Source organism: Anguilla anguilla, chromosome 6, assembly GCF_013347855.1.
Source record: "Anguilla anguilla isolate fAngAng1 chromosome 6, fAngAng1.pri, whole genome shotgun sequence".
Taxonomy (NCBI): domain Eukaryota; kingdom Metazoa; phylum Chordata; class Actinopteri; order Anguilliformes; family Anguillidae; genus Anguilla; species Anguilla anguilla.
Window position 1 is genome coordinate 19499160 of NC_049206.1, and position 18867 is coordinate 19518026.

The 18867-nt window shown below is 43.2% G+C and overlaps 1 protein-coding gene across 5 annotated transcripts in view; it reads right to left on the reverse strand.

The window, feature by feature from the left end:
- Positions 1–18867, reverse strand: part of LOC118230067 (rho GTPase-activating protein 29-like) — a 41779-nt gene that overhangs the window by 6874 nt on the left and 16038 nt on the right. For 2 of the 5 annotated variants that reach the window (XM_035422798.1, XM_035422797.1), the window contains exons 3-16: positions 13961–14104; positions 9351–9447; positions 9152–9224; positions 8838–8898; positions 8242–8382; positions 7922–7986; positions 7549–7659; positions 6794–6874; positions 6329–6496; positions 5281–5418; positions 4415–4605; positions 3124–3296; positions 1482–1610; positions 246–344 (exon numbers count right to left, since the gene is read on the reverse strand). In XM_035422798.1, coding sequence (XP_035278689.1) covers positions 246–344; positions 1482–1610; positions 3124–3296; positions 4415–4605; positions 5281–5418; positions 6329–6496; positions 6794–6874; positions 7549–7659; positions 7922–7986; positions 8242–8382; positions 8838–8898; positions 9152–9224; positions 9351–9447; positions 13961–14104 — 1671 coding nt within the window. Of the gene's footprint in view, positions 1–245; positions 345–1475; positions 1611–3123; positions 3297–4414; positions 4606–5280; positions 5419–6328; positions 6497–6793; positions 6875–7548; positions 7660–7921; positions 7987–8241; positions 8383–8837; positions 8899–9151; positions 9225–9350; positions 9448–10451; positions 11249–13960; positions 14105–18867 lie in introns of those variants that run through there. The other 3 variants (XM_035422796.1, XM_035422795.1, XM_035422800.1) reach the window with 2 other exon arrangements.

The window sequence follows — 18867 nt, forward strand, 5'->3', positions numbered from 1 at the left end:
AGACAAAGCACAAACTCCCCTCGCGGTTTCTAAAATAACAGATGGGGCGGGGGGGAGAGACTAGCAAGGGAACCGTTTTTAGGAAAATGGGGGACTGACCTCGTGGAGCCGCTGCCAAAAACAACATCAGCTCCATCTGTGCAGCTGGGCTGAGAGTAAAAACGGCCTCGCAGAGATGCATGTGTTACGCTTTACTCAAAAAAACAAAAAAAAAAACAAAAAAAAAAACCCGCTGTTTCACGTACCGTTGTCCGAGGGGGAAGGGGGCTCTCTCTCGTCCAGGTCGTCTGCAGAGGACATGGTTCCTGTAGAAGGTGTCCTGGGGAGTCGTCTCTTAAAATCGCCTGAACAGAAAACACAAAGCCAGAGCTTTACTTCATGTCAGAAGATGACTATGTACTATGGAATTTACTCCACGTACAATCCGGTTAAGAAAGCCTGATTCAAGTTGAAAGCGTGAGAAAGCTTGTGCATGAGTCATTCTCTGTGTATTCATACTTATTGCAGTTCTAGTGTATTTGGCTTGGAACTATGTACTGCTATGATTTTGGCTGGGTCTCTTTTGAAATATAGTTTATCTCTGTGGGAATTCTTGTGGGAAATAAATAAAGATTAAATAAAAATGTAAAAGAAAGCAAGCAAACAAAAAGCATACAGGCATCCAACAATTTTTATGTCACAAGCACAAAGCATGATGGCCAATTCAAACGTGTGACTTCAGGGGGCATCTCCAAGTTACATTCCTAACACTCTAACCATCAGGAATACCTTGAGGCAGCGCTTCCTCTCTATGGAGTACCAAGATTAATCTCACAATGAAACAATCAAACAATGACCTACACATGAAACTTGGAAACTGAGCATCTACTGTAAATGGCATTGTAAATCCTGACTTTCAGCAGCCTCGATGATTCATAGTCAAATGAGCATATCACTGATGATTAAACCACAAAAACAGAACTACAAACAGGACAGAATTTACTAATTATACTTCAGGTCTATGGTTTGCAATAACAGAGGAAGTCGTCTACGGCAAAGTCAAATGCAAAAGCCAGAGGTCTGCTAGAGAGGCTTAGAATTTCTAACGTTGTTTGGGTGGCACATAGCAGAGATGCCTATAGGCATTCTGTCACGATAATGACAAGTTTGCAGCATGCATCACCTGACTCTTTCCTTTAGGAACAAACTGGTATTGCGCCAGAATGACAATCAGTCTTCCATGAACAGGGCCCTGGGCCTTGGCAAAAATATAGCTAGCATGTTATCTCAAGATCACGACACATAACTCAGGTATTACGCATTACCAAAGCAGTTATCTCAAGAGGCTGAAATAATAATTTTGAGATTCTTAGAGAGTGAACCACAAAAATACTGCTTCACAATGACCTCTGCCGGTGGTGACCACATTGTTAAACATCAGAGATTCATGGGAAGTGGAGTTTTTGTATCCAGTGGAAAAAGAGGTGTCCACAGACCTGTACCTGGACTGGCGGTGGGGGAGTCCATGGAGCGGGACTCGCTGCTCCCCCCTGCGCTCTCCGAATCGCTACACATCCCCCCGCCCTGGCTGCCCGTGCCCCAGGCTCGGATGGGGCCTTGGGTCCTCAGCACTGGAGGGAGGAAGACAGTTAGCTCTGTTAGCGTTCCAATTTAACCCAGGTCTGATTATATAAGGCACTCATATAATACACCTTCATCAACACTCATGGAAATGTGTTGGGATTTCCTGAAATTGCTCATAAGTCATTTCTATTGTGGAAATGTAACAGTGCATGGAACTGCTGGAATACAGTGTAGCTACTCCGAAAACAATGACAAGGGCAATGAATCTTAAAAATGCATTTCATCCAGTTCAGTGTTCAGTCTACAAATGCAGTGCATACAAGCAACATGCAAACAAATAAACATATTATACAATTACATTTAAAAAGATATATATGAATATTAGAGAAATACTTGAATGTCAAAATAAAATAAATGAAAAGAATAAGGCAAAAAAATCCTCACCTTCCATAAATATTTCAATTACAAAATATTACATAGATATCCCAAATGTTTACTAAGGAACTTCAGAAAATAATAACAAAAAACTCTTTCTCTTTAAAAACTCTTTATTTTCAGGAAGCAACCAGCAGGCCAAGTTCCAGGAAAGAGGCAAATTGATTAACAATCCATCTGACCCTTTTGCCCACCCACATCCTTCCTCTATCTGAGGGAAGTCACCTGCAATCTCTCCTTAACTCCTTAGTGGGGCCACTGGATGGGAATGCGGCTCTAATGCGACTATTTAAAGGAAAACTCCAGGCTAAAACACTTACATCGTTATTAAACGTGTAGCAGCGATGTGAAATCCATTCCAGGGTTTATAATCTGATGTTTGTGATATATTTAACATTATCGGTACTACAACTTTTCACTTGCTATCCTGTCGGGCTTCTTCTGAATCTGCTCCAGTGCATTTTTTCCCTACACTACCCAGAACTACTCTCACCACTCCCCTTTTTGAGAACGTTGGCCATGCCCCCAAATCCCTGAAAAGCCACACACTCTGCATTCTGGACAATTGAGGCTGCTAGCATAGCAAAAATCAGTATGCCCTCTTGACAAATGACTAATTTCTCCCATTAGTAGTGAGGAAAATCAATTAGAAGGCAAAACCCCTGAAACGAATATCTCACACTTACAGTTGGTGCTATAACTAGTTGAAGACATGCCCTCATAACTCCATTGTGCCTGCGGTGACAATATCACCGGGAGTGATGTCACACTGTCTACAGAACTCGACTTCAGGTATGAAAAACTGAAATACTACACCAAACAATGTGCTGCGACAATGGCAGACACACTAGCACGCACGCACATTCCCAAGCACACTAAAATGCATAGAATGCAGTACTTTGCAAGCACCGTGACGATGAAAATTAATTGACTTTGAAAAGACAGAAAAGGGAAAGGGTTATAAATGTATGAAAGTACCAGTGCATATGGCACTGACAGAGAGCAGTAGAGCTAGCACTTTTTGCCTTTTTAAAAGTCATTACCCTAAGAACTTCCGCCCCAAAATGGCCACTGTCAAGGGATCGGTACAGAATGCCGTTGCTGGAGTCTCGAGTTGAGCGGTACCTTGAATATCGGTGCTGCTGTTTGAGCGACGATCTCCGATCTTCCCCGCCCGCGTGTGGACTGGACTCTCAACCTCGTCGGTGCTGTGAAAGTCACCCAACGTCACCGACACCTGGGACAGGTTCCCGTGGGAGGAGTGGGTGCTCCCTGTCGACCTCTTTGTGAACGAAAACCTGGAGGGACATGGCAAATGCAAGACAGTGAGCAAGATGCTGCGTACCAAAATTATGGTCACATATTAGTCTGGTCATACATATGCAAAAGACTGCAATTCACATCACATATGGCATAATAAAAAAAAATTAAAGAAATATAGCATCTAATGAGTTGGGCTTGTAACCGTAAGGTTTCAGGTTCAAATACCAGGAGAGTTCCTGCCATTGTACCCTTAAGTAGGGCATCTGAATTGTGAATGTGAATACTCGTGAATACTTGATATCATAGCATTTTAGTTATAGGCTTTGTAAACCAATAATCTAAAATGATCCCAGAAAATAGCATTTTCTTGGTACATGATCCATGGATACAACAGAAGTGCCAAACTAATTACCTGAACCAATAGCCAGCTAAAGGTCCCTTACGTCAAGAAGCAGCTCAAGTTTATGTGGAACTACGCAGAAAGGAGGAGTGTAATGCTTGCACACACCACAAATACTTCCTGAGGAAGGTCCATGACCACACATTTTATTGTTTCGGTTTCTCTAGTTCTCTCGCTGTCTCTCACTCAACCCACAGATTTGTCAGTGTTACTGTGTGTGTGGGCTACTGTAATGTTTAGTGATGAAAGCGTTATCGTTTTCTTGCCCAACCGTGAAGACATTACCGACCTTCTGGCCTCTATTTTATGGCTTTCGCATAATTTATACAACAACAAAAACTAGTGAAGCACGTTTATTTCCCCACAGCCCATCACAGCCCACAATCCAGTAATGTAACTGAAAACACAGCAACATAGAAATGAATGACACCCATACAGCTTAGATGAAAATGCCTGCCTTGGAGTTGCCTGGGTGATGGAAATGAACATGCGTCTTGGCTTCATACGGTTAAAAATGTATGTGTACACCAATTGGGCATTCACAGCTGAAGTGTGAGAAAATGTAACCGAGGTAAAGTGATTGGTTGGCAAAATTAACCTGGAACGTGGTTGGAACCATGTCAAAACAACCCAAAGAATGTGCTTGGTTGGTCATTCCAGAGACACCGAAACCATGTTGGTGAAAATGGGGTGTTAGAGGGGCCCTGGGGTTGAGAGTTTAGGGGGCGGGACGGGAAGTGGGAGAAATCTCACCCTGCATTTGGAGGCCCATAGAGATCAAAGGAGAGCGAATCCACCGGACTCCTGTCTTTGGGCAGGGTCCTCACGAACTCAGAGTACTGCTGTCCTGGCTCGTAAAACTTGGCGCTCTCACACAGGGCCTGGTAGTTCACTGGCAGTGAGACCACCTGGGCCTGCTGGAGCTGGAACCAGTTTACTGTTACCTGCAGGAGACAAAACGGGCACTGTAAGCATTCTCTTAAAAAGGTAACCAAGGCCCCTATTCATTTAAACTTCTAGAAATTCCTAAGCAACATGTCTAGCATTTTATCTCTCAGCAATTATGACATGTACATTTGATCTGAGATTCTTGGATTCAATAAGAAAGTGAGGCTTAAGCTGGGTCACTGAAAAAATGACCATTTTGGTCATTGTCTAGTGGAAGCATAGAGGAAAGAAGCTCTCAGCTGTCAACAACAGTGTGTTCAACGGTGTTCAACAATGGTGTACATGGTATGCAAGAAAACATTCTATTTATTGTCATGAGGAGGAATGACAAACATGTTTCTCATGTCACTCGCTTTCGGTTCCATGCTGTTACAATAAGAAAAATATGCATAGGCCTCGCTGAGCCTACGATGCACAAGGCAAACTGACTGACTTCAGTTGGCCGCAAGGGTGAAAATGAAAAAGGAAGTGTTCAGCTGCACGTGTTCAGCATGTGCCACAGCTGCTTACAGGGCGGATTTATAAATGTCAAGCCACACATTTTCTCCCTGTGTTATTCCATCAGAGAAAGAACCAACCCAGGTGTCCCTTAAACATGCATCTTGCTAGCTTGAGACAGCCCAAGACTAGATGCCTAGATGCACTGCCTCTTCCAGTACGCGCAGACTTACGGCTTTCAAAGTCAAGTCGCACTGAAAGACCAGCTCCCGGATACGCGCCAGGATCTCGCTCTTGTACTTATCCAGGTCCACGCGCTTCTGCCGGAAGTCAGCGACACAGGCTTTGTAATGGTCATTAGCCTCCTCTGCCTATAAAAGGGGAGGGGAGCCATTTCAATCAAACATTCCCAGAATTCAAGTGGAGCTTCATCATTGTCATAACACATCGCAGGACAGCGTTTAACTAAACTGCAGGAGAAGTACGGTGACTAACCCCACAGAATTTCCTCAGTAAAAACTACATCATCCAAATAAGACCAAATCTGTTATTTAATATCAAATAAAATATATAACTAAACATATAGCTCATTTACTGTTACCTTTATGTATTCAATAAAATGCATTAGACACCATAACTCTGTTTATTGCTTGTTACCCCTTCCTTAATAAAAGAATGTGGACATGCTCCTTTTTTTTGAACAAGAATATCAGGCTTAATCAAAGCTTTTACGCAAACTACGTGTTTACCAGAGAACACGTAGACTGCGTATAACAACAACGTTTATTTTCTGTTTGTCCTAAGTGAGAATTTTTTCATAGTTCTTAATTACTATTCAAATACAATTTTAATACAAGAAATAACTGCAGCAGTTATTTTGATTTTAAATAAGGTAATTAATTAAATGTCTATGCATTCTCAATTATAACCAATTTAGCAAAAAAACCAAGATACAAATGAAGCGTGGCACATAAAATCAAGGTATAACCTCAACCAAAGATTTGACAAACAATTACACTTCTAAATAGCAGGACAATAAACACACCAAAATAGAAATTTTGCATGATACTTTGAAATGAATTGCAAAGATATTCCTCATGCGAATTGATGGAGTCGGATATAGTGTAATGTATACGTCAGTTTTTCAGAAGGGTTGGTTTGAACCGGCCAGACTAAGCATTGAGGTCTTAGGCTACTACTTCCCCAGAAGTGAGGCTGAGATCAGAGAGCATGAGGCAGGGCGTGGTTCACACGTTTATTCCCGGCCTGGGGATCCCCTACCTTCTGCAGCGCCTCGTCCTCCAGCCTCCTCTTCTTCTCCAGCTGCTTGGCCCCGCCGGGCAGCTGCTCCTCCTCCGCCCGGCTGGTGGAGGAGTGGGCCTTGTCATAATCCTCCCTCCTCTGGGTCTGCAGGAGCCGGGCCTTCCGCAGGGCTCCGTCCGCCTCTTGCTGCGCCACAGGAAGTGCAAGTCAGCCATTAGGAGCGAAGCTGAATCACTTCAACTTCCTGTTCCCCGGTGCCCTCCTCCGTACTCCTCTCCAAACAAACGAATGCACGCACATACTTGCGCACAATTTGCTACATATGTTCCTCTCCACGTACCCATGCCCAGTTCCCTCCACAACAATACACACACACACACACACACGCACGCACACACAAAGGCGCATACACAAATCTACTCTATGAGCTACACACACACACTCTGTTTTAAAGCAGCTTATAAAATTCTAAATTAAATTTACCATCTTCTTCTGCTCACGCTGCCACTGCTCCTTCAGCTCCTTCCTTAGCTTATCCAGCTCATTCTTCCGAGCTTGCAGAGGCTGGGAACAGGCAAACACATTTCACCATCTTATCACTCGACAGGTCCCCTTCCACAGCACCTGGACAGCTTACAGGACTCTCACGCGTATTAAAATACCAAGCATGTCACAGCATAAGCACTGTTTTGTATTACACCTATACATGTGCACAAAAGCATCAGACAACAATTTCAGTGGCGAGCCTGCTGTAATATTAATGTTTTATAAATTTTACATTTTTTGGGCTGCAGAACAGCAATAAAAGATTCTGTATGAAGATGATGATTATCATCATCATGAGACATATATTCAGCTTCTACAGAACTAAAAGAAATTGGCTGGTTTAGCTCATCCAGGCCTGGTTAATATCACTGGTTAATATCTACAACCCACAACAAACATTTTAACAGGGTTTGACAGAAAGTGCTATGGGAGCTATGATTTATATCACACTCTTGTAATATCTGGCACTGCACAACTTCAGCTGCACTGGCTCTTACTACATTGTTAAAACAACTTGAAACACTACACTATGTTAATCAGGGTGTAGTTGTTCTAAGCCGTTTTAACCGGGAATAGCTGCTCCAGGCGATAGTAACCAGTGGACATTGCCGTATTAAAGTACCAAAGGCTATAATAAGAGAATCTGACCCATTTAAAATTGGTCTGCACAAAACCTTTGAACAAAACCCCACCTGCATGAATTTGTTGGTCTGCAGTACAGCAGCAGTCTGAAGCAGGACTTGGCTGTACTCAATGTCATTTTTGAAGGCAGAGATATAAATATCCCTGAATGGCATGTATTCCTGTAAAAGACACAGTTATGGTTTTAATGTCATGAAGCGATCAGAGGTACTTTCATTTACACATGGAAGTTTTCTATGACTAAAATAAAGTCTCCTTTTGGTAAATTTAAATACATACAACATTTTCATTTCCTCTTTTTTTAAAAGTTCCAGATACTTTCAGTAGAATGTCAACATCAACATGACCAGAACTGACAATCTCGTAATCTGAGAACAACAGCTGGGAAATTTGAACGATCAGATCCTGTGTTAAAACATTTACCTGTTGGCTGGCGAGTGTTTTTGCAGATTCGGCCATTTTTGCAAAGCTTTTTGCGCATTCGACATCTGTAAACAGAGACGGGGGTTCACATTACGCAAGGTTACAAACAGGAAAGCGAGACTCAGGTGATAACCCTGGTAGGGTAAACAGACGTGTACGCATTTATGACATGGTTTCCCCTGACCCATCCTCAGAAGAGGCTGCTGGGCCGTCGAGTTACAAAGAACCGCGCGACATACAACATCAGTAGGTTCCGGATGTTTCCAAAGCCAGAATGGTGAAGCAGAAGAGGTGACGGACCATGGCCGGCTGCTGCTTACCCAGGCTCAGCCGTTTGTCCACCCATGCCAGCACGTCTTTGGTGTACTTGGACCAGGCCTTGGCGTAGAGCAGCGCTGACTCCACGCCGCTGTCGATCCTGAGCAGGGTGCAGTCCACATCCTCCACCCGCGGCAGGGGCCCTGCGGGTCAGCGGGGAGGGGGAGGGGTCAGCGACAGACAACATGGTTATTGGTAGCAGTGAAGATAATCAATCCTGGGAAAGCATTCCTTTGGACGTACCACACTTTTAATGATCATATAAAGATGAAGAAGAAACTGTGAGATACCCAACTCTATTCTGCAGGCCTGAAGAGCCCTGCTGGCTATTTCGCAGAGTGGAGAGGGAAAAGCTCCCTTTAATGAGGCCACGAACAGAGCCCAGTATTATCCAAGTGTGCTACGGCGACAGGAACACTCATATCTAGAGCCGCAGGTGGCTCTTTATCTGTGCTAACACCGTGCCAAGAAAGTGCGCCGGGAATTCCCTACCAGAGCAGAACAACTGTATAAAAACCGAAAAGGAATCAAGCTTCCTGTGAGGCCAGAAGAGGGGGTGCAGGGTGCTGGCCTGTTTTGTACATGAATGGCATCTCACCTGGTGGGTCATCTTTCTCCGGGAGCGAGCTTCCAGACTCCACTGATAAGTTCTCAAAAGACTTCAAATGAAAATTTAAATAAAAGAAAGAAAGAGATGCATTTTACTGCCGGAACATTCTTTGTAGAGACACACAAAACAGACTGCGCGTAATGTAGTCAGTCTTTCTTTCCCCTATTTGAGTAGGCCTTCTGACCTTACTTTCAGAAGGCCTACTCATTTCAACAAATGTCCAAAACAAGCAATAGCAATTGGATCAGATCTCAAAGGATGTGCCTCACTAGGTCCAAAAGGACTTGGGGTTGACAGCTTACCCGGCTTCTCCTTGTCTGGGGGAGCCCCAACACCGTTTCGCTGTCCACATCTCCCATAAGGAAGTCTGACACTCTGTTGGAGGAACAGAACTCAGTTAGGGTCAGCACAATAAAATCTTGACAAAAATGCTGATTGTTTGGTTGTAGCAATCAAGGGAAGCAAGGGTGAAAAAAAAACAAAAAAAAAATAAACACTCACACATTGCCAAACGTGAATGCCAATGTGTCGATAGAGCTGTGTATCTCGCCAAAAATGTGGCGCCCGTTTTCCTCGTTAGCTTCCTTGAAGTTCACGCCTGTTAAAAGTGAGAAACCACTTGAGAACTCTGACTCACAAATAACACAAGCTGCGCATAAACACTGTACAGTACATTTTAAAAAACTGGCATCGTTAATAGCACATTTTCCAACATCAAAACAACTTAAATGAAGTCCAATGCAGAGATTTGTTTCCTCTTTTATTTTCTCGATTTCCATCATTGTTGCATTCGTGCTGTTGTGTTAGGTGAGACATCCTCAAAGGACCTTTCTGCTCAAAACTAACTTGAGCAGATTTTCTAGGAGTACCTTAACCTTAAGTTCCAATTTCATTTTAAACAATGAATAATTAACTTCCAGCACCACAGCTGGGTGAAAAAGAAAGGGGGAAAAAACACAGGTAAAAAATAAAGCCATAATGAGAAAATCCTCAATAAACAACCCTACGTCGATGAGGTGCCTGGGGCGGGAAAAAGATTAATATGCCAACTGGGTCTGGAAAGCACAGACATGGTTCCCCCTGCATGTTTTACAGCCTTACCCCTTCCTCTTTCTTCAACAATGGGTCTTTCCAGCTCTCCAAACAGCTGGAGCGCGGAAGGAAAAGGCGAAAAAGAAGCCAAACAGAAAGTGAAAAAAACAGACCTAACACAAAACTAATACCAAGGAATTTTGCTTTATTGTTCACAGATTTTCTGATTGTTCCCAGGTTGATAACTGCTGCCAGGGCTGAGGAGAGATTAAGCTAGTTTGCTTTTGTTTACATTAATAGAAGTTGAAATCTTTAAGAATCAAGAACAATGTCTTGGCCTGCATCACAGAGAATGAGTCCTCAAAATCTCACAAGTTTTCCTAAACAGGAAACAGATCAGTGAAGACGCGAGTGAGACGAACACGAGAAGCTCGAATACTGCTCTCCAGTGAGCCTGAAAAATTCAACTTCATCGATAGTTTCCTGTCTGCACGTTACACAGTGACAGGAAATGCTAGTGCAGCTCGCCATCTCAATCTCCAACAAGCGATAGTAACACCGATAACTTACCCCCACCGAAACAAAGTCGTCCATTTTTGAAAGAGCCCAAAGGGTAATAGCTGGTGGGTATCCCAGCCCAAACGCAGACTAGAGAGATTTCGTCTTCTGCTCAGGCAGATAGGGAGACGGACGGCTTTCCACTTTTCCTGGTGCAGCAAGACCTTCCACAAAAGACAACGGTGGCAAGACGAGACGCTTCCAAAACCTAAAGGTCTTCCGTTTAAAGGACCCAGCAGCTTCGGAAGGTCTTCAGGGAAGGTCCGGGACCCTTTTGCGATTCAGGAGAAGAGGCACCTCGGGGTGAAACGGGAGAGAGGTGCGAGACTCCCCGCGGAGCGACGCCAGACCTCCGAATGCAAGCAGGCAGCAGGCAGCTGGCAGCGGCGAGCGGCGCGTTCCCGCGGCAGTGACGTCTTCCTCAGGACATCCTGAGGTCCACACACAATGACCGCCCGCAACAATGCCGCACCGGCGCTCCTTACAACCCCAAACATGGAAACGACATCATCCTGCAAAAATGGCATTGTTTTCTCAGGACAGCCTAACACCTCTGAGACAATGAGCCCACAAAATCTTTTTTTTTTTTTTTTTGTCAACTACGGGAAAGAAATAAAAAGCACGGTCAAGAAAACGAATGTTTAAAGATTTGAAAAACGACAAAAGTTGGGTGATGGGGACACGGTTATCAGTCTAATATTTTCACAAAAAACGCCTAAAATGTACTCTTAACCAGTTAAAAAAAGTGTTTGTGTATTTGTTTATTTCTCTGAAGTGGCAAATTTGGTTCTCCATTCCGTGTTGAACTACCTTATACTATAAGAATAGGAACTGGAATCCATCTAGGAGTAAAAAAGAAGAACCAAACCAGAAAAAAAAATCACACACACTCGCGGCTGCAGAAAAGTTCTGAATTAACGGTATTTTTTCATTAAATGTTTATGGCTTCCCTTGTTCACAAAAAAAAAAAAAAAAAAAAAAAACAATGTTAGTGAAATAGGTGGATAGCATTCACACATGACAACACCAGTAACTGTCATCTGAAGTGGCTGGGAAAAAACTACACTTTAAAGTTGTAAACAGTCTCTTTCTGTATCTACATCAAGGGTACCAATAATACTGTCATCACTGCAACAGTTGACATCATGCCACATTTCAATGTGCACATACACTATTATGGGAACTTTAGAAAGTTCTGCATAACTACATGACATTAATGTATGATGGTGTCAGAGTTCAGCAAATGATAAGGTATCAATTATTTTGTGTACACGGTCTGCTTATTTTAGGAAGTGGTAAGAAACAGCATAGCTGGACGGATGTCTTGGCAAAACCAGTCAAGTTTTGATCGGTTAAGGTTACAGCTTTATTCACAATGACGGCGAAACATTTCCGTTAATGTTGGCATGTCTCACGCGGGCAAACTGCCGGAGCGACTTCTGAATGCCGACTCCAGCTCACACACGTCCCCTTATAGTTCTGGAACGTTCCAGAGTAAGACTGCACGTGTAAAAATTGTTAGAGACTCCTCCAGAGACATGCGAGGAGAAAAGAATTTCAGTCGCAGATGAAACCTGACACTTTTACAGCTGTGATTGACGGAGTGTGGTCCCCCGCACTCTCTCAAGTAAAAACTCTCAACCTCAGAAGTTAAGGAGAAAGTCACCAATACCATCAGGGTCAGCTTCAAGAAAAGAAGAGAATGTTCCATCAATAGACCAGTCTTCGGAAGAAAATTAAGAGAATGCAGAGCTAGGCACGTTAACTTCAACACATTTCCAACTCAGGGGCATCTTAGGCTTAGAGAAAATGAGGCAGGCACAAGATACAAAGCGCCTCTCGTCAGTCAAAAACTTTGAAGAATTTTGAGTCTTGAAACCGGTCAGTCCAAGTAACGTCACACCCCTTTCCATGGAAGCGGGAATTATCTGGAGCACAGGTGACTCGAACAGGCTTTTGGCATGAGGAGCCAGGAAGCAGTCATGCAGAAAGCAGCTGTTCTCTGCCCTACGGATCTGCGGCCACTCTCTCCACCTCTGGTCCATTGATGACGTCGGCCGTTCCCTTGGAATGTTCCGGTACCCTGGGGTTACCAGAGAAGAGTCCCTCTCATAAAAAGCGGAGGCACTGGCAGTAAAACCGTCACAGATCTATCTGAAGGGTCAGCGGTGTACAAGTTCCTGTCGCCGCTGTTGCAGACTGTATGATACATGATTTTGTAAGAGGGTGGGAAGTGAGTAAGAGGGTTCAGACCAGCGCTACAGTTAAAAATTAGCCTGCAGCACGTCTGAGTGACAGACATTCTATTTAAAGCACAAAGGAGGCCATTCTGAAAACAGACTCCACACTTTAATATTTCACCAATGTACTTTCTGTTAACATTGAACCCTTCAGATTCAGAGCCAAAGAGCAGCAGTAATGGCTCCAGGCATCTGTTAGCGTCATAAGTGGAAAACCAGCAGCCCCAGCCCTCTTTTTTTTTTTTTTTTTTTTTTTTTTTTTTTTAAACCGCCAGGCCAACAGCATAAAAGGTCCATTACAAACAGACGGCTGTAGTGGTGTCAAAAACAAGGCCTTGTGATACCTCGATACGGACCTCTTCACTTGCTGTTGTTCCCTGGATCTTGATCCACTATTAAAAAGCCAATAAGCGGTGTTGGCTGGGAGGGTTTCCTTTTGGAGAGGTGGAGGGAGTTAAGCTGCGTTGGCGAGGCAAAAAATGTTCTTCATTAGCAGAGAAAACCAAGCGTGAGCTCTGAGCCGCCAGCAGCGATTCGCTGCCGAAGCGGAGGACAGTTTTGGAATGCACGTCGCTCTCAAGAGTATATTTTCTGAATTCTTGTGCGGAGGCCAAGGCGAGAGTTGTACCCATGCACAAGCTCATATTTCTGGAAGGAAAACCTGCAAGTTGGGATTCTTCTCTTCTGTTCATGCAGGGCATTATAAGAGCAATTGACTCAATTAAACTCCCCACACCGCACTCACTCAGAACAGAGACAATGAAACTCTACACTAGCCTCCAAGGCCTCTCACAGCCACACAGACCACTCTGCATACTGTAAAAAATGAGGATCTTTCCCACCAGCTTGAATCAAATGTAAAATATTCACTTGTAAGAATTTCCCTTATCATCTCATCCATTTTGTAAATACTTATTGATAAATACATATTATTGAGATATTCATTTTCAACTCAAATATAAGAATGAAATCACCTTTGTCTTCACTCCCACAGAAACAAATTTCATGATTTCACCTCATGAAAATCATTTAAGGCTACCAAAAACCAGTGAACATAAATCAAAACTGTTCCACAAATCAGAACGCCCACATATAGGCCTAATGATGATTTCTGTACTCTTTCAACATATTTCAGGTAGAAGGCAAACAGTTTTTTTTTAATTATATGAATTTCCAATACTTTAGTGGTTTTTTTTCCAGTCTGTACACAGATTACCATTTAGCATCTTAAATCATGCTGAAACAGCCAGCTTGGTCGGCAACCTGGGCAGAGCACCTCACCTTTGACCTTGGCGATGACGGTGCCGGCAGCACTGAGGACGTCCACGGAGTTGAGGACCTGGTGTTTCCCAATGACGGCCTTCAGCGAGCGGAGCAGCTCACCCAGCCTCTCCTGCACCGTCTGGGGTGAACAGTCCTGGGTTTCTGCAATGACAAATCGACAGTCAGACTCAGGCTGGCCACTTTCACCGAGGATTAATTTTGCTCTAGAAAGGCACTTAGGGCAGCTCTGTGTACAAATTTAAAGAGCTCCATTTAAGATGTAGGTGCTACTGGGACCTGAGGTCACAAAGCAAAGTGTTTGAAAATGGATATGGTATTCAACCTCAAGCCCCAAACCAAACATATATTTATACCTTTATTTAAACAGTTCCCCTCTTTTTTCTATACTCTTGCTCAGTTTGGAATTAGCAGTTGAGCTGCTCTAGTCACTCCTGTGCCACTGTTGCCCGGTAAGGAGTTCTGTTGCAGAAGCTTCTGCACTGTTCTGAGGTCCTCTCCCATAAGCCAGAAACTGTGTCTGCACAAGGCGTCCTATAGTGTTGAATCTGGGGTAACCACTTCTCTTGAAGAGTGGGACAGAGGAGGGCACCCAGTGACGTTTAATGCAGCCGTTGCGTAATAAAGCTGCCCAGATTTTTGCTGTTTTTGCCATCTTTGGTTATAATATGCTAATGACAGCTAGTCCCAGCTGGAAGCTCGATTCCCTCAAGAGAGGGAATGAAATGTTGTCCATGCCCCAAGCTTGCCCCTGCGGTCAATGTTTGCCTCCATGTCCAAATATGCATGGAAATAGATCGAAACACAGGAAAATCAATGTCATACACTAACCATGTCACATTTGTAGTATGCTATTCCGTCACCCCCTCTCTCTAGCTGAGAAAAGAGTGCAAGTGGGTGCCTGAGCTAGTGGGTGAGAAAGAGTGTGTATGTGCGCATGATTCTGAATGTGTATGTAACTGTGCTTTGGTCTGAGTGCTTTGAGTGTGTGAGTGAGGGGGTATCACACTGACTAAGTGGTCGGGTGGGTGTGTAAGTGAATGAGTGACTAAGTGGCTAAGTGTGTGTGCGAGAGTGGGTAAGAGTGAGTGAGTGAGTGAGTGGGTGGGTAAGTATGTGGGTGAGTGAGAGAGTAAGTGGGGAAAACCATAGTAGTTGACATCTAAACAAAGGGTGCTGAAATACAACAGAGCGTAAACCACTTTGTGAAAACCTATTTTCCAGCTTCAACATTTTGTTTATTTATAACTAAATATTGTGCCCTGTGACCATAATGGTAGTTTAATCTTCTCTATAACCACAAAAAATAGAAATGACTCTTCCTTTAATCTTTAAAGATTAACCTTTTAATCTTTGTCATACAATATAAAACAAAGCCTGGGGCATTACCGCAAATTAAGGGTCACTGAGCCTATTCAATAAAAGCTTACAAAGGTAACCTTGCGATTGAATTTTGGGCTGCTGGCTGGCTCATCCTGTTAAGGGACTATTCTAGTGCATGGACGGGTCCTGTGGGGCAGCACAGTGGTGCAGTAGGTAGCACCGTTACCTCACAGCAAGAAGGTTCAAACATGTGGAGTTTGCATGTTCTCCCCATGTGCGCGTGGGTTTCCTCCAGGTACTCTGGTTTCCTCCCACAGTCCAAACACATACGGGTTAGGTTAACTAAGTCTAAACTGCCCTGAGATATAAGTGTGTGTGTGTGAAAGGAGTATGTGCCCTGCGATGGACTGGCAAACTGTCCAGGGTATGTTCCTGTCTCTCACCCAATGCATGCTGGTATGGGCTCCAGTAACGACGCAGACCAGGAATAAGCTGGCATATATAATGGATGGATGGATGCAAAAAAACTTTTAGCACATGTAAAACTAATAACACAACCAATGACTGGTGCAAAACAAATACCATGACCAATCATCGGTCATGTTATTGGTTTTGCGTGTGCTAAAAGGTTTTGCCTGTGCTAAAGGTCTTAGCAAATCAGGCCCTGAGTGTCTTCCTCTGACTCATGTCTGTGGGAGGCAGTAGCGGTGGTTGACATCACATGCTTTGGAAGAGAGAACATGACTGTCTGCTCACTCCAAGTTAATAGCAGAGGCTGCAGCAATGAGCGTTGATAAAACACGACATTAGCAAATTTGGGGGAAAAGGGGGAAAAATGGGGGGGGGGGGGGGGGGGGTAGCATTTAAAAATAAATATCCTTTTAAATTGGAAATGCATTTTTTTTAAAACACTTAGACGGGCTGCTAAATTCCAATAAGGGTTACAGCCAATGGCAGTTAGTTCATCAATGACCTGAACAAAGGTGATTATGATGAGCACTTTTAGCGTGTCATTCACATGCTCTCTAATGACTGTGCAGTCATTCAAGCTCTCCAAGAAACAAATAAGTATGCTATTAAGTGTCCATCCAGTGACCCAGCAGGACACATGAATTATCTGTTTTAGATCCCTACAGGTGGCCAATCTAAAGGGTGTACAAAATGGCAATGCTGACTTTCACAGAGATACACAAGGGACAGCCCCCAAAAAAAAAAAAAAACATTTGGGGGACAGAAAGGCCTATTTGGCAATGAAGGTAGTCTTTCATAAACAGTACTCCCCATGTGGGGAAATGAGGGTTCAACTGATCACAGAACTCTTATGAGAAAGTGAGAGAACAAGTGAGGGATTAAAGAGGGATTATACATACAGAAAAGAAATAAACGGAGAGAAAACAATATTTATAAAGGGAGATAAAACAATATTCATAGAATGAGTGAGGGGTAGAGAATGAGTATGTGAGAGGGACAGAGAGATACAGAACACGAAGGGAGACATAGGCTAGATGCTTGCCTTTCCATATAAATGTGGAAACTTGATAATAAAGCTTGTTTAAATCCCTGAATCATTGATATGAAGAGAAACAGGGAGGGGGTGGGGGTGGAGAGGGAGGTTGGGAGGTCCAACCTCCCCAGAGAAAGCCACATTCCTTCTCCTCAGTGTCCTCCCCTGGTCTTTGTTACAGGCCACAAGCCTAAGGGACCTAGAAGCCCCCCTGGCCTCCATGTGTCAAAAATGAGCCATCCCAGGATGCCATGTGGCAACAGAGCTTGTCTGACAGATAAAGAGTCTGGAGCAGCGGCTTAATAGCACATATTTGACTTCATTAGCGTCATGGAAACCCCACATTCCTGTATTGTATTCCCCTTGATTCAGACATTCAGGGGTGGGAGCGGGAATGGGGAGCGCACAGGCCAATTCATAATATAGTGAGCTCATTCACCGCAGAGATGGCACCTTGATAAGTGGCTCTTGTGCAGAAGCACTCACAGGGTCATAATAATGCACGTTCCTGAAGTGTTTCAAACTGAGTCACCTTTCTCCTCCCCCAAATGCTTTGTCTCTTTTTGACTGGCACAACTCGGGCAGTGATTCTAGTGCGGGCCATGCTTAAACAACTCATGAAATAAATTTTTTCTGCTTACATCATCTTAGACTTTTTTCTTGTTTTATTAGCCAGTTTAATGGTGTGTATGACAAATGCATTTCTAGTGCGTGATGAAAATCTGAGCAATGCTCAAAAAATCACAGCAGTCTAACATCATGTCTACATTTCTGTAGTCCACATTAAGGTCCTCCTACCTCTGTAGCATACATATAAAACACCACAAATATTAATTTTGTTAAAGTATCTTTGTGACAGTTTCTCTGTAATAAGTGTGAGATCCTGCCCAGCTACACTTAGGTTGTAATTTAAGATTAAACTCTTGGGAAATTTAAATCTACTCAACAAGCAAATTTCTTGTTACTGTAGACAGTATGACAAAAAAAATACATTTTTATGGAAACGGAACAAAACAATTGTTGGCACCCAATTAAAATTATGGAAATGATAATAAAACCATAACAACAAAATTTTCATTTTTTTTAGCACTGTGACAGATTTCTGGCAGAATGTTCTTGAAATCTGAGAATCATGGGAGTTTTTAATTTGAATGAATTCAAATGAAATGAATTCTGATGAACAGAGGGGGATCTTGTAGAAATGTAGATAGTCAGCAAAAAAAGAGGTTGCAATTCCATCACAATGTAATCATTGCATGACTAATCTGACCCTCCTCCTCCTTGTCTCAGGACTTCTCTCAGCCTCCACAAACCCCCCGCCTTCAGACCCCTGCCTTGTGATCCCTTAGAAACACTTCAGTCTTTTCCAAAAAACACATTCCTTTCCCCACCCGTGCAGAAACTCCATCTCTTCCTCTGCTAAATAAGCAGATTTTATTGAATGCAGATTAAAACCTTATGGCTGAGTGAAATGGGAGAGCCTGAACAATGGTGGGCATGAGGTTTCAACACGCTAGCTTCAGCATAGAATTAGAAGACGACCAAATATTTGATTACAGACAGCTGTGAGCTGTGAGGCCACAGGCAGGCAGAATTACAACCGAAAAATCAATTACTCACTACTTGCAGAACACATAAGCTACAGCTATGTTATGCATAAAGATAACAGGATATCAGATACTCTGCACTCCATAGCCAGGATTTTCTAAGCTAATATTTTATCCATCGATACCCCTGGCTCCTCTCAGGCCATGATCACTAAATGATCACATACATTTCCTATGCAAACTCCTAACAATCCTTGTATTGTTTATATATGCTATTTTTGCTATATATGTCAAATCACCTGCATTTACACTGCAATAAGTACAGTCCATAACAGCAGTGTTTAATTTGACTGAAGTGGATGTTTTCTTCCGAAGATTTTTGTGACATACTATCAATTTTTAGAAGTGGGTATTTACGACAGCAATTTAAGGCAAGTGCTCACATTATCAATTTTTAGATGTGGGTATTGACTACAGCAATTTAAAGCAAGTACCTTGCTCAACTGTACAAAGGCATTCTCTCTCTATGGCTT